Below are 24,407 nucleotides of genomic sequence, written 5' to 3'. Positions count from 1 at the left end.
TTTATTTTAAAAGATAATAATGAACAGGGTGATAGATCTTTTACATATGTGAAGCCGACCTAAAGGTAGAAGGAGAGGGGAAGAAGGGAATAGGAATGGGAACAGAAAGAAGTAAACTGTGTTCTGTACATGTAGCATCTTCTCACAAGGATGTGATAATTATGTACTGTAGACATATACTGATATAAAAAACATTTTTAAAACCTCAATATTTAAACTGTTATTATTTCAATCTGTGCTCTAATTAAAGGAAGATGGAAGCTAATTTCTTTTCCTGCCCTCAGCAAAACTAGAAATTTTTCCAGCAAGTTCTGGTGTTTTCTTTTTATTCAAAGAAATAAGCCAATAACTAGACCACTTTATGTTCAGTTGCTTTTCTATATACTAGAGAAAAGAGTTATGGGTGAGAGTTATAGTTTATATGTAGATGACAGCCAAATCCACATGTAGTCTTGCATGGGGCTTTTTGGAGGTGGCTGGATGTAAGGTGTGTGAACATGAATTAAAGGTGTGGTGCTGGGACAAAGGGTGTGTGGATCAGTCCACTGACTGGTTTATTAACATTCTGGGTGTAAGTAATGGGAATCCCCACACTAGATCTGTGTGGCACAAATCAGTACCCTTGTTATCTGGATGGGATATAATGGGACAGAAAGAAGGCCAGATGCTACTTGCTGTTTCACTCTCTCCTGACTTCTTTGCCAAGGATTATTTCTTCTCTGTGATGCCCTCTTCCATGCCACCTTTCTATAAAGAAGCAGACTATGGTTTGAAATCTCTGCCAAATGTGAACTGAAATAAAGCTTTCCTCCTTTAACTTTTGGGTATTGGATATTTTTTCTCAGCAACAAGAAAAGTAACTAAGATCTGTTTTGGTACTTGGAGGGTGACCATGGCTGTGATGCAACAGGAATGTGGTTTGGAAACTTTGGAATTGGCTTGTGGGAAGAGTTTAGAAGGATTTAGAGGCACCAGCTGAAAAACTGCCCTGGAGTACTGTAAACTGAACATGTTGGGAGATTCTGGTCAGAACTCTGAAGACCAGAATGCTGATAGAATTGCTACCAGTAAAGACCAGGCTCAGGAGGATTCAGTTGTGAAGGACTGCATGGGAAGTTGGACTCTGCACCATGTGTATAGTGCTTTGGCAGAAAATTGTGTCTGTATTTTGCTCCTATCCAGAGATTTTGCCTGAGACTGAGATTAAGGGCAATGGAATAATGAAACTGTGGAATAAATTTCAAGGTAGCCTGTTATTGTGGCAGTGGTATGGCTATTGTTCTGGTCTTTTGGCCAGATCTGTGTTGAGAATCAAAAGCAAATGGTCCAGCAGAAAAATTTAAAATGTGTTTTAGTTTGGCCAGAAAGAAAGCTTTGGTGAAGTTCTGGACTAAGATTGATCAGAGGAAAACTTGGTTGCTGAAAAGGAACAAAACAATAGAAAAGATGGCTTGAGGACATCAAAAGAAATAATAGGACTCCACCCTTTGCAGCCCCAAAACTGCAATGGTGAAGGACTTTGCTTTGAGAAGAGAGGCACAGAGCACAATGTTGTAGAATGATGGTGACCTTGGAAAGTTGTTCCTAGGGATTTTGTTCACAGGCTCTTCACTCTTATAGCCAAGAGAGGAGGCCTGGTTACTGCTCCAGAGGATGTCAGGATTTGTCATAGTCCATGTGCTGCTGATTTTAATTGCATGCAGAATGCAAAATTTGTGGAGTCAGGAAGGCTTCCACCCATAATTCAGGGAATTCTTGTGAGGCCAGGCAGCATGCCCCTGAGAGGGTAGTATATGAAGCTGTGAGTATGAAGCTAAAGGTGTAATAGAGACCCCAAATATCTGGAGAAGCCAGGAATGTGAATCAACTGAGGAAAGTTGATTTTCGAAGAGTGAAAAAATTTGTCCCAAGAGAGAAACCATGAAAGCTACAACAGCAGTGCTGCAGGGGCAGACCATGGAAGCCCTTTAAAGTTCATATCCTGTCACAAATTACCCTGGACACTGGACATGAAACTACAAGACTTACTGTTTGTCCTGGTGGACAAAACCACTTGTTTTGGTCCCATTCCTTTCTATTCACAAATACATACCTTTTGGATTGGAAATGATTATCTAACGCCATTGTTCATTAAAAGTTTCTAATTTTCTTTTCATTTGTAGAAGTGTTTGCAAATAAGAATTTGTCTTAAACTCAGGGAAACTTGTTATGCAGTTCAGGCTAGTCTTGAACTCACTTTGTTGCCCAGGATGGCCTCTACCTCACAACAATCTTCCTGCCTCAGCCTCCCAAGTGCTGGGATTACAGGCATGTGCCACCATGCCTGGTCCCCAGAGAAAGTTTTAATATTGGACCTTTCAGCAGTGCTGAAACTCTTAGGACTTTGGCAACTCTTGGTGCTGGACTAAATATCTTTTGCATAAAGGGATATTCATGAGTCTATGGGGAAACAGTCTCAAGGACCACAGATGTTTATAGATGTATATAGGTGTATGTAAAAACGTTTGTTATTTTCTTGGTTTCTGTATTTACCTTACTTTTTAAGACGACTACAAAGGACTTAGCATGGAGTACTATTTTAAAATACACTCCCAAACAGGTAAAGGAGAGTGCAATAGAGATTAAACATTTTAGGAACTCAACATTCTGCAACATAACCACACAATTTTCCTTTATGAGATCACATTTGCCAGGGAGACAACAGGGGGCACCATTATGACACCTAGGTTCCCCTATTATAACATCATAATGTCCCATTATGACATAGCAATTTGTCTTGGTTACTTTTCTCTCATTGTTGGGACAAAGTACCTGACAGCCAAAATTAAGGGAGGAAAAGTTTATTTCACTTACAGTTTGTGGAGATTACAAGGCAGAGTGGCACATGGCAGAGGGTTACAGCTCATGGTGACAGAACACAGCCAAAGCAACAAGCACACACACCAGGGCAGAATGGCCTCAAGCACCCTCTTTCTCTCCCTTACATATGGAAAATATCCACCCCAGGGTGGGTGTAGCTCTCACACCCATAATCAATCAAACTCTAAAAGCCTGCCCCATGGCTGCATGAGGCTTTGGGGGGACACACAGACACAAACCATAACATTCCACCCCTGGCCCCCCCAAAAATCATGCCCATCCCTTTATAGAGACAGCATTTAGTCCATCTGCAAGAGTTGCCAAAGTCCTAACAGTTGCAGCATTGCTGAAAAGTCCAAGTCCCAAGTCTCCTCCAAAATGTAAGGCAAACTCTTAGCTGTGACCCCCCGCCCCATACAAATGAAAAGTTAAACACTTCCAACATTCAATGGCACAAAATAAGCAGTACCATTCCAAAAGGTACAAACAGGGGGACACAGAGCATTGAGACCAAAGCAAGTCCAAAATCCAGCAGGGCTAACGTAATGTCCTGTAATTCCACATGCGGCATCTGAAGCAACTTGTGGCACATTGTAAGCTCCAAAGGGCTTGCAAGAGTCCACCCCTACAGCATTTCTGGTAGTTACAGCTTCCATGACTTCTCTCTTAGGCCCGCTTTGCTCCCTCCTTGCAGCTTTCCTTAGAGGATCCACGGTCCTGGCTTTTCTAAACTGAGTTCTCCAGGGTACCTTTTGCTCCACACTCACAGCCTCACACACTGCCCTCTCAGGGGCACACTGCCTGGCCTCCCAGGCCTTCTGAAATCTGGGTGGAAGCCTCTTTAACATCAGGACTCTTGCATTCTCCATGCACCTAAAGCCAGGGCCACGTGGATGATGCCAAGGTCTGCTGCCACCTGGAGCAGTAGCCAAATTTTCCTCTCTCTTGGCCATAGGGGTTGAGTGCCTGGATCACTGGGCACTCTGAATCCAGTTCTGAGGAACAGATCCTCTATGCTGCCCCCATTCTGGAATCTGGTGTGGCTGCCACCGCCATCCTGGAACATGGCACTCAGCAGCTTTCTTCTCAAAGCAAGGTCTTTCACTTTTGCAGTTTTGAGGCTGCAAAGGGTGGAGACTTGCAGCTTCTTGTGATGCCCTCAGGTCATCTTTTTCTCTTGTTCCTTCTCAGCAATAGAGATCTCCTCAGCCTTATCTTTGCAGTCCACAGCATTACTGGAGCTTCCTTTCTGGCCAAACTCACATTTTAAATCATCCTGCTGGGCTCTTTGCTCTTGATTTTCAATATAAATCTGGCTAAAAGCCCCCAAAATAGCCATGCCACTTCCCCAACATTTGACTGCCTTGAAATTTCTTTTGCCAGATTAACCAGTCTGCTGCCACCCTTAATCTCAGTCTTAGGCAAAGTCTCTGGACACGAGCAAAATGCAGACAAACTTTCTGCCAAGCCATAACACACATCATCTGGAGTCCAACAACCAATGCAGTCCTTCTTCCCAGCAGAAACCTCCTGAACCTGGTCTTTATAGGCACGATTTCTATCAGCCTTCTGGGCTTCGGAGCTCTGACTAGAATCTCCCAGACAGAACAGCCGAAGGTGTTCTAGTGCTTCTCTTTCAGGTGACATCTCTGAACCTTTCCGAACACTTCCCACAAGCCATTTCCCAAGGCTCTTGAACCACACGGTCAGGTATAGTCACAGCAATGACCCCACTTCTCTCAGTACCAAATTCTGTCTTGGTTACTTTTCTCTCATTGCTGGGACAAAATACCTGACACCCAAAATTAAGGAAGGAAAAGTTTATTTTGCTTACATTTTGTGGAGGTTTCAGTCCATACTTGGCAAGTTACAAGGCAGAGTGGCACATGGCAGAGGGCTACAGCTCATGGTGACAGAACACAGCCAAAGCAACAAGCCATGGTGGAATGGCCTCAAGCACCCTCTTCCTCTCCCTTACATATGCAAACTATCCACCCCAGTGTGGGTGTAGCTCTCACATCCATAATCAATCAAACTCTAAAAGCCTGCCCCATGGCCACATGAGGATTTGGGGGGACACACAGACACAAACCATAACACAATTTTTCTTTATGATGCCACCCTGTCCCAATTGTAACACAACGATGCCCTATTATGGCATCCCAGTGCTCAGTTGTGACAACACGATGACATATCGTGACCTCACAATGCCCAAGTGAAACAGTACAGTTCCCCATTATGAACTCACAATTTCTCCATTATGCCCTCACATTCCCACAATTATAGACACAATAATCATTTATGGCATCACACTGTAATATCACAGTACCACATTATCATATCATAATATCCTCTTGAGACAGTAGAATGTCATATTTTGACCTCACATGCTCTATTCTGACATGCTGACACCCCATCATGATGTCACAATTCCCCATTAGGACCTCACCATTTCCCCTTATGACATCACATTTGCCCATGGTGACATCTCCCAAGTCCAGAAGGACAAGATGATGCCCCATGATAATATCACAATGCCCCATTATGACTTCACAAAATTGTCTTTGATGCCATATTGAAGGGTTGTGATCTCACAATATCCACACTGTGGGTATACATAGCTGGGATGATGCTTGTCAAATTTTTCTGCAACACGGTGAACAAGCATATTGGTCAGTCAATAGTTAGCACAGGAGTGTTATATTGACATAACAGGTTTAAAAAATTTGGTGTGGAGGCCTGCTGATATTAAAAAAGTGTAAGAGAGAGAGAGTGAGATAGGCTTAGCAGAAACCAAAGAGTTACACACTTAGGAGAAGCCAAAAAGGAAAAACGTATATTGAATTACTAGTAGTTAAAAATGGCTGATGCAGGAGGATTGTTGTATGTTGAAGTCCAGCTTGGGCTGCAAAGTGAGCTCAAAGGCAACTGGAACTGTGCAGTGAGACCCTGTCACAAAAAGACAGAAAAATGAATAAATACATGAATAAGTAAATAAATAAATAAAGGGGCAAGCAGAGTCTCAAGGACCACAGATGATTATAGATGAACATACGTGTATATAAAAGGTTTGTAATTTCATTGGTTCCTGTATTTACCTTACTTTTGAAGATCACCACAAGGGACTTAGAGTGGAGTACTATTTTAAAATCAGTTTGTGCACAGGAAAATGTTACACCCATAGAGTTTAAACCTTCTAGGAGCTCACCCATCCCCAATATGACATGACAATTTTCCTGCATGACATCTCAAAAGACATGGAGACATCACAGGGGCTCATCACACCACCAGAGTGCACCAATTATAACATCACAAAGCCCCATAATGACATCAAAATTTTCCTTTAAGGTGGCACAGTGCTCCAATTATAATATCATGATGCCCTATTATGGCATCACAGTGGTGTACTGTGATGCTATAATGACATGTTGTGACCTCAAAATGCACAGTTGGAACAGCACTATTCTCCATTATGCCCTCACAATTCCTCCATTATGACCTCACGTTACCACAATTATGCCAACATAGTCAACCTTTATGACATCACAATGGCACAATATGACATCACATTACCACAATCTCATATCACAATATCCCTTTGTGACATTATAATGCCCTACTGTGACCTCACATGCCCTATGGTGACTTGCTGACAATACATTATGACATCACGATCCCACATTATGACCTCAATGTTTCCCCTTATGACATCACAATTGCCCATGGTGACATCACAGGGGCCAATTAGAACACAATGGTACCCGAATTATAACATTATGAAGCCACATTATGGCATCACAGTGCTCTGTGATGATGCCATAATGACATGTTGTGACCACACAGTGCCCACTTGGAAAAGCACAGTTCCCCATTATTACCTCACAATTCCTCCATTATGACCTCACATTGCCACAAGTATAGCACCACAATCAACCTTTATGACATCACATTTGCACATTTTAACATTACATTACTACATTACCATACCACAATATCTCATTGTGACATTATAGTGCCCTATTGTGACCTCACAGGTCCTTTTGTGTCATGGTGACACCCAATCATGACATTGCAATTCCCAATAACAAATGCTGTGGGGAAAAAGTAACCCTTCTCCACTGTTTAGTGGAGTGAAGACTGGTACAAGCACTGTGGAAATCAGTGTGGAGATTCCTCAAATAACTGAGATGAGAGGTCCCATTCCACCCAGCTATTCCCCTTCTTGGAATCTTCCCAGAAGAATTAAAAACATCATACCACAGTGATATATGTGCACCTATATTCATAGCATCACAATTTGTAATAACTAAATCTTGGAAACAACACAAATGCCCATAAACCAAGGAATGGATAAACAAGGAATGGATAAACGGTCTGGTACTTTATACAATGGAGTACTACTCAGTCATAAGGAAAGATAATCTTGAATCTTTTTTAGGCAATGGGTGCAATTTGAGACCATACACATAGGTGAAATAAATCAACCTTTCATGGATAAACATCATATTGTCTCCCTAGTGTGAGAACTTGAAAGAGTAAATAAGGTCTAAAATTTGAATAGATATTGTGAAATGGGAAGAAATTGTTCAATAGGAAAAAGGAACTAGGATGGGTGAAAGGGAAAAGGACAGTAGGGAAAAGGGAAATAATAGAAGTGAGTTCTACTATTGGTGTCTCTTAGTTCATTAAAAAGAATGTTTGTGCCTATTTTGACTGTATAAATTTTTATGTCCATTTCTTGTACCCTGAGCAACTACTTTGAAGATGACAACATGTAGTGTATTAGCTATTGTTATGCCCTTATTTTGTTATGAAATTTTGTTTTATATTTTTTCATAAAATAAAAAAAGAAAAATACAATGAATAAAAATGCTATAAAATAACTTAACTTTTGTGAATAGTCTTTATTTTTTAATCATTTATCTGATTATTATGGCTTCTTAAATTCTTGTTTTCATATATCTACTTAAATCTATACTTTGTTGTTTTTGCGTTGTTATAATGGAGCAGATTTTTGCAACTCCCTAGCCTGCTAGCTTGCTAATATCACTGCACAGTTGTATTTCTTTCTCATCATGTTTGTATATTTTCATATTATTATTTTGAAAGGTTGTGGATCACCTTGAGACTATCCTTGGAGCTTCAGTTCAACATGTTAAGCTGAAGCAAATGAAATACTCTTTTCAGTTGTGGATCACAATGATGTCAGCAACAACACCTGATGGGAAGGTATGTGCCTTACTTTCTTTATTCTCTTCCTTCTTTTCTTAGGTTTTCATTGAGTTTCATTTGTGAGCCACATGTTATCACCATTGCTATAAACACAAGGAAAATAAAGAAGTATTTAAAGAGAGCATTTTGCGGAGTTACGCTGTTAAGAGCATATATGTATGTGCAATTGGAGGCAGGGTCTATTCTTCTATGGAAGCCAGGGCAGGTTTCTTGTGGAGGAGTGCACCAAATTGTTAATGATTTAGAGAACTGAATCTTTTAGGAGATTTGATAATGTATGTTCTCAGGGGAACACAAGGCATGGAGAACTCAAAGTATGGAAGAGGAAAACTGTGTGTAAAATTAATCTCCTGTGCTATATGCTAGATTGATAGCATTTAACATTCAATATAATATAAAATGATTAAGTAATCCTAGTTATAATGGTCTAAGGTAAGCTTCTCCATGAGAGTTTTTCTATGGGTAAGACATCTTTGTTTATATGCCTTTCTTCTGTATGTTTCCCCTTCTTGTTTATATCTGCTAAGTTTGAAGGCTGATTCAGGTACTTGTAGAAGAAAATGCCTTATACCATACTTTATAGAAGTATGGCAGAAAATGCCTTATAAGTATATAAGTATATTTTCTTATAATAGTATATTTTAAAGTATATATCTGTATAATTTAAGTATATAAGTATATATAAATTAAGTATATAAGTATAATTTAAGTATATATAAGTATATAAGAAAATATATTTTCTTATAAGAAAATGCCTTATAAGTATAGAAGAAAATGCTTTATACCATACTTCATTTATGTGTAATGAAAATTTTATGTACAAACATTTTTAATAAAAGAAGTTAAATTTGACTTTTTAAGAAGTATAAAATATTTTGTAGTGTTTTACTTATTTGCATATACTATCTATTAAGAAAGAATATGTCATATTGTGTCAGATGGAAATCCAAGATACAGGTCATACTATAATTTTGGTATCATAGGGAAGAAATTTTCCTGCTGCACAAGAGACATGTAAATTGAAGCTTTCACACCCAAGTTATAAGATTATTATGTAGATTAAGACTATTTCCACTGAACTGCCTGACATATAGTAGGAAGAACTCACATGACACTTTTTATCATAAGGAAGATAATACAAAATTATCAGTTCTATAAATGAATAATAAGTTTCCTTTATACAAATACCTTAGAAATAATCCAGAAGTTAATATAAATAAAAAAGCTGAGGATTTTTGACTCATAAATTTAAATTCATGGTCAATATGTGATTAAAGCTATATTAATAGTTAATAATAAAGCTCCCTCTGAATTCATTTCCAGGAGATATTTTCCTTTAATTTGGAGTGGCTTCATGTACATGCTGATTGATAAATAGACCTGAAGCATAAAATGCAAATTAATAATAAAGGGTAGAAAAGATTATTATTTTCTTACCTTGAATTATGATGCTTGACTCAGAATAAATGGCCATAACATTTTTTTATATTTTGATAACAATTAAATTGTTTGTACAATATCTGAAGATTTTAATATAATAAAAGTGTGAATGACACATTCTTACGCTAATGTACTTGACTTTTAATAACAGACATAGAATGAGATTTGTCCTTTTAAAGTGTACAATTCAGTGGCTTTTGATATATTCACAGAGGCGTGTAGCTATCATCACAATTTTAGTTAATTTTCATGACCATCCATAAAAGAAATTTCATATTCATTAGCAGTCAGTCCCCAGTCTCCTAGTCCCCCTTTCAGCCTTAATCAGTCAGTAGTCTATGTTTTGTTTCAATAGACTGACTTACTCTAGACACTTCACACAAATGGTATCACACATTAAGTGATATTTTATTATTGATCTTATGGCCAGAGATATAGCTCAGTGGCACAGCATCTGCCTGGCAAGTGCAAGGTCATGAGTTCAATTCCTGGCACCAAGAAAAAGATAATATTACTAATCTAGTTCACATTGCATAACTTTTTGAGAATTACCCATGTTGCATTATGCACTAATACTGTATTTCTTTTTGAGACTAAGTATTATTTCATAGTGTTGATATTTTAGTCTTTCATTCACCAATTGATTGGCATTTAGATGTTATGTGTAATGGTGTTCTGCAAATTCTTCTGTTTTATTGTGTTAATATGGTTAATATTGTGTTAATATGGTTTCAAGATTATATTCTATTTTTATTACTGTATATGAGTTGTATATATTAATGGGGTTTAGTGTGATTCATTGATCAACTTCAGCGTTTCTTCATCCATTGTTACCTTCTGTACTTCCCAAAACCTAAGAAACTCTAATCTATATTTAGGTCCTTCTATTAACAGAGAATAAAATTTTATTTTTAAAAGGATCTTAATCAGAATTATGAACACATGATATCAGCAGATATTATACAGAAAGGCTTACAACAAGGAAAAAAGTCATCAAAGAGAGGAGACAGAGAAGAAAATGAATTGCATTGTAAATCCATAACATTTCTCAAACAATAAAAAATCTGGTATTAATTGGTTATGAGAAATAGGAATTACTGCTGACTAATGATGATAGTGTGGATAATGTTTATTAAGATTTTTTATTGCTTAGTTTATTTTTTATTAGTACATCTTTAGAGTACATAATGATGACATTCATTATGGATGATGAATATATATATATATATATATATATATATATATATATATATACATAGTACACCTTTATTCCTTTTTGTTCTCATTTTCCTCTCCTCTCTCCAATCCTTCAATATTTTAAAAAAAGTATATTTCCAGTTTTCTTTCATTTTAAAAAATCCCTTTTCCCTCCCCTCCCCTATCTTTTGCTCACTTTCCCATTTGAGCAAGTTCTTTCTAATTTCTAATATCTCTCCCCGATATTTCTCTTTATTTATACTTAGAGGTTTTCATACAAGAGGACAATGTTATATTTAAACTTGTGTGCCAGATTTACTTCATTTAAGATTATGTTCTTCAGGTGCACGTGTTTACCTAAAAAATGCCTCAAGTTTATCCTTTATTGTCAGAGCAATACCCCACTGGATATAAATATGTTTTCTTTAATCATTTATCTCATGATGAGCATAGGGCCTGTTTCCAAGATTCAGCTACTATAAATTGTTCTGGTAGAAACATAGATATGCTATGCATATATCACTGTGGTAGGATGACGATATCTAGAAGGGAATAGCTTGATCAAATAGGACAGGTTTTTGAGGAAACTCTAGACTAATTGCCACAGTGATTATATCAATTTAGACTTGACAATTAAGAGGTGTTTGTTTTTCTTTACATCTTTGAAAACATTTTTTATTAGTTGATTTCTTAATTATAACCATTCTTTCTGGAGAGAGATAGAATCTCAATTTGTTTTAATTTGCATATTTTAAGTGGCCGGTAATATCGGGCAGTTTTTCAAGTACTTATGGGCTATTTATACTTTATCATCTGAGATGTGTCTATTCATTTTGTGTGCCTGTTATTTAAATTTGAGGTGGTCTAATTTTTCTGAGTCCTTCATATATTCCTGACAATACTCCTCAATCAGAGGACCAGCAGAAACAAACATTATTCCCATTCTCTAGGTGCTGTCTTTATTCTCATGGTGGTTTCCTTGCTGTGCAAAAGTTTTCTTAATTTGATGGGATCTCATTTGTTGATTCTATGTAATATTTCACCCAGCCAGGTTTTTGTTCACATAGTCTTTGCCTACACTTATGTCTTCAAGAGTTTTGCGTAATCTATCTTCCAGAAGATTGTCTTTGTTTCAGTAATTAATTATTGTATCCATTTCAATTTTAATTTAGTACATGGGGAGAGACATGGGCCCTTGTTCAGTCTTCAGCATGTGAGGACTCAATTTTCCCAGTATCATTTATTGACGAGAATATCTTTACTCTAGCAAAGGAATTTGCTCCTTTTTCAAAGGTAACTTAACTGAGTGGGCATCAGATTGTTTCTGCATCCTCTATTCTGTTCCAGTGATCCACAGATCTATTTTGTTGTTGCTGCTGCTGTTGTTGTTGCTGCTGTTTTGCCAGTACCATGATGGTTTCATCTATTTGCCTGTATCTTAGCTTTGTAGTATAATTTCAAGTCTGGGATTGTGATGGCGCTGAATTTTTATTTCCCAGAATTGTTTTTGCTGTTTTAGGTCTCTTCTGGTTTCATATGAATTTTAGGATTGTTTTCTCTAGTGCTGTGAGGAATGCTACTAGCATTTTGTTTGGAATTGCATTAAATCTGTATACAACTTTTGACGTATGGCTTTTTTCAATATATTGGTTCTTCTTATCCAGGAGCATGGGATTTTTTTTTCATTTTCTCGTATTCATTTTGGTCTCTTTTTTGCAGAGTATTTTTTTAGAGTACTTTTTAATGTAAAGGTCTCCACTTGCTTGGTTAGCTGAATTCCTAAGTATTTCATTTTTGTACTATTTTGAAAGGAGTCATTTCCCTAATTTCTGTCTTGGTGACTTTGTTTATGGCACACAGGAATGCTATTGAATTTTGAGTGTTCAGCTTGTATGCAGCTATGCTCGTAAATTTAGTTATTAATTCTAGGAATTCTTTGGTGATTTTTTTTGGTTTCTTCTATGTAAAGGATTACATCTTCAGTGAATAATGATAATTTAATTTCTAGCATTCCTATCCACATCCTTTTTATTTCTCCTGAATAACTACAGTATTGAACAGGAATGGTAAATGTGGCTATCCTTATCTTATTCCTTATTTAGTGTGAAAGCTTTCTGCTTTTCTCCATTTAGGATGATTTTGGATATTATTTTGTTATAAGTGGTTTTTATCAAATTGAAATATAAAGATATGCAATTCTAACTTCCCTTAGGGATTTTATTATGCATGGAGGATGGATTTTGTGAAATGCTTTTTCTGTGACTATTAAAATGATCAGCGGATTTTACTCTTGCTTGTGTCACTGGAGTGCAGTATATTTATTGATCTGCATATATTAAAACATCCTCACATCTCTGACATGAACTCTACATGATCACTGTGTAATCTTCTTGATGATTTGCTGCATTCTATTTGCCCACGTTCAATTGAATATTTTTGCATCTATGTTCAATATATTGGACTGTAGTTGTCTTTCTAGACTGGTCCTTTTCTGGGTTTTGCATCATCGTATTTCTTACTATCAAGAATGACTTTGGGAACTCTGCCTCCATTTCTATTTCATTAAATAGTTTGAGTAGTGTTTGCATAGGATCTTCTCCAATGTTCTTGATTTTGGCAGTGAATTTGTTACAAAATGGGTTTTTCTTAGTTGGTAGTTTTCTATTATTATTTCATTTTCATTGAGTGATATTGGACTAATTAAGATGTTTATAACTTCTTGGTTCTGCTTTAGTAATCATGCATATCTCAGAACCTTACTATTTCTTCTGAATTTTTCATTTTACTGGAGTACATGCTCTCAAGATACTTACCAATGAGCTACTGCATTTCTTCAGAATATATTGTGATTTTGCTGTTTTCACTTTTAGTTGCAGTAAATTGGCTAATGTTTTGTCTGTTTAAACTTTCAAAGAAGCATTTCTTATTTATTTATCCATTTATTTATTTACTTTAAAGAGAGTAATAAATGAGAAACAAAGAAATAGAACAGTACCAGCATACCAGTATCACAAACATAAATAAATCAAAAGAACATTCAAAGTGATACAGAGTCTCAAGACAAAGTAATACCAATCAACAGTGGTTGTTGCATTCCATATCGCTATCCTCAACTACCTTGCTCAGATTACCAGATGTAAGAACGAAAGATTGCTCAAACAATAAAATTCATTGATTCTTTGTACTTTTTAAGTCTCAGTTGCATTAAATTCTGCTCTGATGTTTATAATTTCCTTCTTTGTACAGGTTTTTAGTTTGAATTATTCTTATTTTTCTATAACCTCGTGGTTTACCTTTAGATTATTTAAACTTCCTCTATTTTTCTCATGTGTTAATTCATTACTACAAACTTCCCTCTTAGAGCTCCTTTCATTGGGTCCCATTGGATCCAGTATGATGCACTAGCATTATTATTTGATTGTAACAACTAATTTCTTCTTTAATTTTCTCTGTTACATATTGATTATTCAAAAAAGTGTGATATAATTTCCATATGCTTGCATAATTCCTGAGTATCACTTGCTATTGAAGTCTAGTTTCATTGAAGTATGATTTGATAATATGCATGGGATAATTTTGATTCATTTTAACTGCTTAAACATGCTCTATGGGCTAGTCTGAGGTAAATTTTCAAGACAGTCCCATTTGTTTCTGAGAAAATGTGTGTTCTGTTGTTGGGTGGAACATTGTAGATATATGTTCAGTCTATTTGTTCAAAGATTTTGTTTAATTGTGATTTTTTTTGTCGAATTTTTGGTCTGGTTCATATACCTATTTGTAACAGTGAAATAATGAGGCCCCCATTACAATTTTACTGGTGCTTATCTTGTTGTTTACATCCACTAGTTTTTTTTATAAAGCAGGATGTGCTGATATTTAGTGCATATATATTTATGATTGTTATGTGTTCCTGTTGAATTGTTCTTTTAACCATTGTGCAATGACATTTTTGTCTATTCTGATCAGTTGGCTTGAAATTTAATTTATCTGCAATTAGTATGGCTACTACTTTTCTTGTGTTGCTACGCATAGAATATTTTTTCCAAATTTGCAATTTTACTCTATGAATTTGTTTATGTGTTAAATATTTCTTTTATGGAGCATATTCTTCGATCTTATTTCTTGAACCATTCTGCTAATCTGTATCTTTTGATTTTGGTGAATTGAGAATATTCATGTTAACAGTTATGACTGATAAGTATTGACTTATCCCTCTCATTTCAATATTTTCCTGCTATTGTTTCCCTTTCTATTCCTTCTATTTAACTGTTTCCTTGCTGGGAAATTCACTATATTGGACATATTGGCATTGTGAGCTTTCTGTTCTCTTTCAGGATATCCTTGAGAACTTTATAGAGGACTTGTGTAGTGGTCATAAATTTTTTTAGGTGGTCTTTATAATGAGGTGTCTTATTCTCAAACAATTTTGAAAGGTAAATTTGAGGATATGTCAATCCAAGTTGGAAGTTGCTTTCTTTTAGTGCTTGAAATGCTTCCCCTTAAGCTCTTATTCACTTAAAAGTTTGTGTTAATAAGACTGATATAATTCTGATGGGTTTTCTTTCATACATGTTTCTTTTCTCTAACAGTTTTCAAAATTTTGGGTTTTTTTTTATTGTTGCTGAATTTCTGGAATCTTGACTACTATATATGTTGGTATAGATCTTTTGTGGCCATAACTATTTGTGGTTGTATATGCCTCATTTATCTTTGTGTCAGATTGTTTCCAGGTTTGGGAAAATTTCAGCTATTTTTCTATTTTAAAGATAATTTTAAAAATAGCAAAATAACAACAACATAGGCAAAAGCAAAGCAAAGCAAAAACAATAAAAATGATACAGGGTTTCAAAACAAAATGATAGGAATTAACAGTCATTATTACGTTACATATTGTTATCTTCAAAGAAGTTGCTCAGATTCCCAGATGTAAGAATGCAAGATTCATCAAACAATTAAAAAGAATAAAAATAATAAAAAAATTAGAAATGATACAAAGCTTCACTAAACAAGATGGTAGAAATTCACCAATGGTTGTTATAATGCATATTGTTGTATTCAAATTAGTTGTTGATATTGCCAGATATGAGCATGCAAATGTGGTTAAAAAAATAAGCATTAACTGTTCCTTTCAATAAACCATTAGACATCAGCACTACAATTATCTCAACTATCCTCCTCTATCTCTATCTCTCTATCTCTCTCTATCTGTATCTCTATCATCTATCTATCTATCATCTATCCTCTTTCTTTTTTTCTTTCTTTTTGTCCTTTCCCTCATCCCCCTTGTTCCTCCTTTTGAGCAATTTCTTTCCCCTTAATAACATCTATTGTACTAATATTCCACCTCACCCCAGAAAGAATTGCTATCATCAAGAAATCAACCAATAACAAATGTTGGAGAGGTTTTGAGGAAAATGAACACTTCTCCACTGCTGGTGGGAGTGTAGGTTAGTGAAACCACTGTAGAAGTCATTGTGGAGTTTCCTCACAAAACTAGGATTAGAAGTCCCAGTTAACCCAGCTATTCCCCTTCTGGGTATTTTCCCAGAAGAATTAAAAACATCGTACAACAGCAATATATGTACACCCCTGTTTATAGAGGCACCATTTGTCATATCTAAAAGTTGGAAACAGCACAGATGCCCATCAACTGAGAAAGGGATAAAAAAGTTGTGGTATTTTTATACAGTGGAGTATTACTCAGCTATAAAAAAGATAAACTAGAGGCTTTTATAAGTAAATGGTCACAACTAGATACCATTCTCATAAGTGAAATAAATCTGACCCACATGTGTAAACATCGTATTGTATCAGTAGTGTAAGAACCTGAAACAGTAAATAAAACTCAAAAAATTTCAGCCATTTTTATGTAAAGATGTTCTTATGCTCTATGTACTATCTTCTTATTTTCTCATTACTTCCAATTGATTTTCAATTAGTCTTCATTGTCCTGTCTCAAAGCTGCTGGATTGATTTTTCATTTTAAGGTATGTCTTCTTAGTTGATCACCAACCTATGTCTGATACACAGTCTTCTCACTGGTTGATTCTCCTACATATACTTTCAATAAAATTTTGAATCTTTTGGATTTTTGTGTGACACTGTTCATGGACTCTGGTTTTTTTTCTATATTAGACATTTGCACTTTGCATGAAATTCTTAAAGTTTTGTGGAGAAAGGATCTCACTATGCAGCTCAAGCTGGCCTCTCTCTTGTGGCAAACCTCCTGACTCAGCGCCACCAATGCTGAGAATATAAGCATGTGTCGCTACATGCATGTGTTTTTTTAGCTTTTCATTTTTTTGTATCTTCTCTAATGTCACTAGTCCTTTGTTTTATTGGGATCATTATGTCTTCATCTTTGCAATTATCTCAGCTTTGAGTTTACCAAGTGTCTCATTAATCTGTTTTGTTGCCTCCACTGCTATCACTTTAGATATTTTTAGCTGTGTGTTTTTTATTTCTTCACCCATGGATCTGCTTTGGGGACTTGGAAGCTTTGAAGTGCATTACATTTCATTGTTTTCTATTTTATTTTATTATTTTACTTCATTTTATTTTATTTCATTTCATTTTATTTGTTTTCTGTGCTGAGACTTGAAAGTTGCCTCTGGTGGGTAGCTTTATTGTAGCTTTAAAACTTCTCAGAGATGTCCTGTAGGCTGAGCTAGTTATTGGCCTTGGGTCTATCCCAGGATACAACCACTTCTAGTTTTTAAAGGGGGAAGGTTGTGGCCCACCTTGCTCAGTAACAAGTTATTTGCTAGTGGGATGCAGTGTTGTTTATGACTCCTAGTTAATATAAATATAGACATACAGAGAAAAAAAATTGATAGTCCCAACTACGTCACCTGGGGTAAAGTAATAAAGTCAGCAACAATAATAACATCAAATGCAAGCTAAATAATGGCAAATTGCACTAATATTGTACCAACTTTAACCATAGGAAGAAAGTCTATACTTATTGTACAAACTCTCAGAAAAATGAGATATTGATATACAGTAAATAACTACTCAATTGAGCAATTTTCCTCCATTTACAATAGAAATTTTCATTTATAGTATGTTATTATTAAATATCTATAGATTTAAAAGAGTTGTTTCACTAGGACTGTACTGACAAGGTGTAAATATGGGAGCAGAAAAGAAAAGAAAAATAGATTTTGAAAAGTAAGCAGTGGAAGATGGTAAGAGATGGTAAGATTGAAACAAAACCTAACAGTAAGAAGCAAAAGAAAATTAGTAGAATTAGATATTAATAAAAAAATTTAGAAAATATATGCAATAAATAGAAATTAAACTAGAAGAAAAAATACTAAGAAAACAAGTTTAAAGAGATAGCAAAATAGATAAATATGTAGATAGATAGATAAGGACCTTTCAAAAATAAAAATATTTTAAAAGGAACAGAAAATGGGTGATAAAATTCCAAACATAAAAAATAATAATTTTTTAATGTCAAGACAGGAGACAAATGGGTCCAAAGAATTTAGAAAATAAAAAAGAAATTCTTATATTTTCAGAATATATATTTTCAGAATAGTATTTTTTCCAAACTCTGGTGTCTTTAATCCAACAAGTAACGTTCCTCTTTGCCTCTGTTTTTGGCCTGTGAGTTTGTGTGGAGGCTTCTCTCTTCAATGGGTCTCCTGTCTATAAACCCCTGACTGTGCCCAGAAAAGGGGTGAGACATTGGATTCTGAGGTACCTGAAATGGATTCTTACCGGTTGAAGATCTATGCTGGGTAACTGGTGTATGTTCCAGTGTCCATGGGACCAGCTTACAGCAGCAAATGGATGCTCCTTAGCAGACTGGGGCACATGGTAGCATCTCAGGTGTACCTGGGATTGTTGTGCAGAGATTCTAGCAGGACAGCTGGAGGTGGCATTAGTTGGAATCTTACAGAGGTGTGGGGCCCTGATAAAATCAGGTATACCTTTAACCTTTGCAACAAACCGAGCAGAACTCTGACCTAATGTACCAGCTGAACACTACCTGGGACTGTGGTAAGGTGCAAGATGGAGGCCCTAATCACACAGGATGGGGACAGGACATCTAGCCCTGAGTGGAGGCTTCAGAGGGTTCAGTGCACCAGGTGGAGATCACACATGACTGTGGCTCCCCATGGGGACTCAGGGTGACCAGTATTGCTGCTGGATGTCAGATATTGTCTTTAGCAGGACTAGGGATGATGTGGGGGCAGTGAGCACTAGGTGGAAATTCAGGCAACCTCAAGGTGTGAGGTACAAACAAACAGGACCAATGTGAACTCGGTGCTAGATGAAGGTCCCAGTTGCCATGGGACAAACTTGAAGTGCCTACTGGTGAGTCAGGTGTACCATAGGCTACATATTGATGAGTACAGACAGGAGAACTTGGTTGGACTCAGCAATTGCCATTAAGTTGTCCTCTCACTGCCTGCCATTAGGTAAATGGGAAGGAATCTCTCTTCCCACTGGTGCGCACTGGGAAGATGCTGCAGGGCTGTAACCTTCTAAGTGTTTGGAGAGAGGTTGATGGGATGAAGGAGCCTGCATATGCAAAGTATATTCCGAAAGGCTAGACTCTGATGCACTCCTTGGTTCTCTGCACCTCTTTGGAAAATTCTGAAGATGATTGATTCTGGGGTGGATGAGTGTGTAGGTCCTGCAGACCAGACTTGGTGGATTGCTTCTCTTAATTTAACTCCTATGTTTTGGTTGAGCTACAAGCAACTTTTTGAAATCAATTTTCTGTGTCAAAGTACATGAACCTCCCCTGCTTCCAATTACCTGTGTTTTAGTTGATCTTCTCTGAGTCTTTCTAATATGAGTCCTCCTCCCTTCAGCCATGTTTGATTTAAGATTTGTTCATTAAAATTCTAAATGGATATCTAGTCTGTGGACCAGCCAACATGCACCTGAGCATCTATGACATTTTCTCAAGTCTAGTTCTTCACAATTTTGTGGTTTATGTGTGTCCTGGGGTCCTTCCTATGCAGCCCACAGTTGGTTAAAAGTCATGGACAAAGGTGGTACACACAAGTAGGGTGATTCTCAGCAATGCACACTGGATTTCTTGTTTTTTTTTTTTCAACTTCTGTATAAGAGTGATTGTGTAGTATTTGTCTTTTTGTGCCTAGTTTTTGTGTTTGGTTTCTCTTTTTTTTTTAGTTTGGGTCTCACTATGTAATTTAGGCTTGCCTTGAACACACTATGTAGTCCAAGGTGACCTCAAACTCAGGCAATCCTCCTGCCTGAACTACCTGAGTGATGGGATTACAGGCCTCTGCAATCACACTTGACCCGATGTATCTAGTCTATTTGATTTAACATATGGTCTTGGAAGAGGGAAGATGCTCCTCTAAATGGTGAAAAGAATGGTGAGACTCTCTCAATTAGCACTCAGAAAAAGCAGGTTCCTTGAGCAACTGTAAAAGATAAAGTCTGATGCAAAATCGTAAATGAAAAGACAATCTAGCTGCATGAAAATCCAATGTTGAGGGTCCAAGGCAAAAACAGGCCACTCCAGCATTATGACAGCCCAACTCTCACTCAAAGTTTAACATATACACCATCCATGTTGGGAAAGGCTCATATAGACTGAAAGAGCTGGCTCTTCAATGGCTTCTGGGATGATGGGATAGACTCACAATAACTCCTGCTTTTCTGTGATTCCTGGTCACCATCATTGATGTACATGTAAGCCAGGATTCAAAAGAACCCAAAAGCATAACGTTGTATGAAGCAAAATGCTATGCATTCAGGTCATGAAAATAATAGGACTCCAGTGTCTGTGAATGATGAGGCCTTTTTCCTGACAACAGAAAAGGTAATTTGCCAATTCTCCTCAAAACAATATGAGTGATGTACTTATGGATCACTGCTACCTGTGATTGCTGACAGGGTATCTCCAGCACCATCTACCTAGAGACTGCATAGGACAGGGAAATATGACTCTGCACCAACCATACAGATCAGAATGTTCAGTAGAGGAGATTGGTTGGCATATCCAGAACAGCGAAGGCACTCTCCTATTGATTCTCCAAATACCAAAATGGGCTGGCATGTCTTTAGGTCCTGCTTACCATCCAGTGCTGAAAAAAGGAGCCCTCTGCTCAGTGCACAGGTGGTCCAAGGTTTTTCAGGAAAGTCTGAGAGTAGAGCTCTTGAGACACACAGATAAACAACTCCAGGCAGAGAGACAAAATATGGCATCTTGGGTGGAGGTATTCTGAGCATATACTATCCTGGGCAAAGAATGCCAGTGGAGAGAAGACAGAGATAATCACCATATTTGCCAGGCATTAAAAGGAGTGCAAGCATAAGGACACTGGCAGAAGCCCATCTAGACAAGAAACCAGGAGTCAGACAAATTGTACCACATTTATTTTCTAAACTGAATGAGGCAATTAGATCTTGAGATACAGATGGATGCCTGCAGTTGGCCACAGTTTGAGCATCCAGAATATGGTTCCTGATGGAGGGACAACCCTTCCTGCCTCTGGCAAGTTATTGAGTGTTCCACAGAGAGAAACACCTTAGCTGCTTATAATCAGACTCTGACTTCATTGGAAAGGAACCTGTGTAGACACTCTGAGATAATGCTGGAACATTTTTAAAGGGTTTTATTTTTATTGATGTTACTGGTTTATGCTCAGTTATCTCATGTTTATTTTTCTTTTATTCTGGGTCTTGTTTCTGTATTGGCATTTCTAAATTTTACTTTATTGTTTAATGTTTACCCCTTTGTAGTCCTCTCTTTTTAGTCTTTACATTTTATTTTTGATTACCTTTACTTTTTTTAACTTTTGAGTTTCTTTCTTTTTTATTCCGTTTCATTTCTCATCCTCTTACTCTCACCCTCTTACTCTCACCTTACCTTCCCTGTCCTCCTCTCCACTTATAATATGGAATGTGATAATATAAAATATGGAATATATATACATATATACACGTATTCTGCATATGTGCATTAGAAAATAAGAATTGACTAGTGCTTAACAGTATCATTGAAGGGGCTATCTGGGCAGTCCTTAACAAAATTGGTCTTAGAGAATGAAAACATAAGTGCAAATATATAAAAAGGTTGCAACAATCTCACAACCACCCATAATCACTAAATAAATTTCAACTCACCTTGTATATCTTCTCTTGCCTTCACAATGGCTCTCTAAAACTCTATTAAATAATCTATCCTTCTAATTCAGCTATAAAAATTATTCCAACAGGGTCTATACCCACATTTTTAACTTACTGCCAATTCTCTTATGTCTCTATTTTCACTAAAGGTTCATCTTTTCCTCTTCATCCTCTGCATCCCACATGAACTACAAATAGCAGAAAAATATCATCATAAATACAATACTAGGCAGCAAACCTGAGGCAGTAATTAAAAACCTACCTACTAACAAAAGTTAAGATGCAGTGGATTCAGTCCTGAGTTCTGAAAGAAGCTAAGTGAAGATACAGTGTCAATGATCCTAGGACATTTTAGTTAATTTGAAAGTGAATGAATACTTCCAAGTTTATACCTAGAAGCCAGAATTTTTCCTGATTCTAAAACCAGACAATGATGCCATTAAAAAAGAAAACTACAGGTCAATCTCTTCAGTAAACATAGACACTGAAATGCTCACAAAGAGAATGTTATATATCATTAAAAACATATTATGACCAAAAAAATTTCATCCCAAGGACCACAGAATGGTTCAACTTATGTGTAATAGCTAATATTAGATGTCCACCCAAAGCCTCATGTGTTCATAGGTGTAGAATTTTGAAAGTGGCTGGATTAATTTTGTGTGTGTGTGTGTGTGTGTGTGTGTGTGTGTGTGTGAATGAAGGGTGCTATACTTTGATTAAATGTGTGGATAATGAAAGCCACACACTGGCTGTGGTGTCACCAGTCAATAGGCTTGTAGCCTGGATGGAATATAAAATGATAGAAAGAAAGCAGGCAGCCTTGGTGCTGCCTCCTACATGACCTGCCCTGGACTCCTCTGTCATGTTGCTCTGCCTTGGAATCAGCCAACTTGAACTGAAACCTATACAGCCTGTGAGCTGTAATAAATCTTTCCTCATTTAACTTGTGGGTGTTGAGTGTTCTGTCACAGTAATGAAAAATGTAACACACATTTTGGTACCAGACAAATGGGGTCATTGCTTGACTCTACCTGGCTACGTGTTTCAGAAGCCTTTGGAACTTGCCTGTGGAAAGAATTTGAAAAGTTTTAGAGATGATGGTTGAAGAAGAAAACCTGGTACACCGTAAAGTAAACTTGAAAGGGGGAATCTAGTCAGTGCTCAGAACATCACAATGCTGATAGAAGGGCAGATGGTAAAGATCAGCCTCAGGAGGTTTCTGTTAAGAATGAAGACTGCACTGCTGGTTGGAATCCGGACAATGTGTATTATGCTTTGGCAGGAAATTTGTGTGTATTTTTCTCCTGTCTAAAGACATTTCCTGAGAATGAGATTAAGGGTACTGGACTAATTATTCTGGTAGAGTATAGGCTGATTAGCCTATTGTGGCAGTGAAATGGGTACATTTGAGAACTTTTAGCCCAATCTATGAGTAAAGATCTCCTCAGAATGATTTAGAATGTTTTGAGTATGGACAGAGAGGAAGCTCTGGTAGCAAAGAAGGAACAGAAAAGAACTTGGTTGCTGAAAAGGAAGAGGACAATAGAAAAGGTGGCCTAAGGACATCACAAGAACCAGCAGGATTCCTTCCTGTGCAACTTCAAACTTGCAAGTGTGGAAGACTTTGCTTTGAGAAGAGAACCACAGACCAAGATGTTCCAAAATGGCATCAATATGGGGAATTTGTTCCTCAAAACTGAGTTCATAGCACCAAGCAATCCAGTCCCTTGACCCTTAAAACCAAGACAGAAGGAAGTCTGACTACTGTTCCAGCTGGCAGCAGACTTTGGGATCACCCACGTGGTTTTGGCTTTAGATGCATGCAGAATGCAAGAATCACAGGATCAGGAAAGCTTCAACCATGTTTCATAGCCCTGGGAAGCCAGACAGTGTGCTCTTGAGGCTTGAGGGGGGAGTCTGTCAAGCTGTGAATGTGAAGTTAAAGGAGCAGTGGAGACACTGGAAGTTTGGAGCTATCAGCAACGTGGATCATCTGAAGAAATCTGCAAGTATTGAACAAAGCGCACCCAAGATAGAAGGCATGGAAACTAAAGCACTGGCTATACCATAGGAGCAGAGCCACCCAAGCCCTTTGGAGTTTACAACTAGCCACATACTACTCCAGGTGCTGGACACGGCACTTCAGGACTTAATGTTTGCCTTACTGAATTTTGTACTTGCTTTTGTTTCATTCCTTTCTATCTCCTATGTGTAGCCTATGGAGTGGAAATGTTTACTTTGTGCCATTATTTGTTGGAAGTATTTAATTTCCTTTTTACTTGTACAAGGCTCAGAGCTAGGTGTTTGCCTTAAATCACAGACCAGATTTTGCAGTTGGACTTTTCTTCAATGCTGAAACTTTTAGAACTTTGGAAACTCTTATAGATGGACTAAATGCCTTTTGCATAAAGGAATGTGCAGAATTCTCTTGTGAGCCAGGTTTGGAATGTTATGATTTGTATGTAGATGTCCTCCAAGGATTCATGTGGTTATAGGTGGGTAGTTTTGAAGTGGTTGGATTAGTGTGTGTGTGTGTGTGTGTGTGTGTGTGTGTG

At 37.1% G+C, this 24,407-nt stretch overlaps 1 protein-coding gene across 1 annotated transcript in view; it reads left to right on the top strand.

Annotated features, from left to right (window-relative positions):
* Faah2 (fatty acid amide hydrolase 2) overlaps positions 1 to 24,407 on the top strand; it is a 141,859-nt gene that overhangs the window by 85,556 nt on the left and 31,896 nt on the right. The window contains exon 8 of the mRNA XM_005401548.2: positions 7,969 to 8,088. Within this exon, the coding sequence (XP_005401605.1) occupies positions 7,969 to 8,088 (120 nt within the window). The remainder of the gene's footprint in view (positions 1 to 7,968; positions 8,089 to 24,407) is intronic.

The sequence above is a fragment of the Chinchilla lanigera genome, unplaced genomic scaffold (genome assembly GCF_000276665.1).
Source record: "Chinchilla lanigera isolate Chin_1 unplaced genomic scaffold, ChiLan1.0 scaffold00074, whole genome shotgun sequence".
NCBI lineage: Eukaryota > Metazoa > Chordata > Mammalia > Rodentia > Chinchillidae > Chinchilla > Chinchilla lanigera.
The sequence above is the reverse complement of the archived record's forward strand: the minus strand, read 5'-3'. Positions and strand labels throughout refer to the sequence as shown.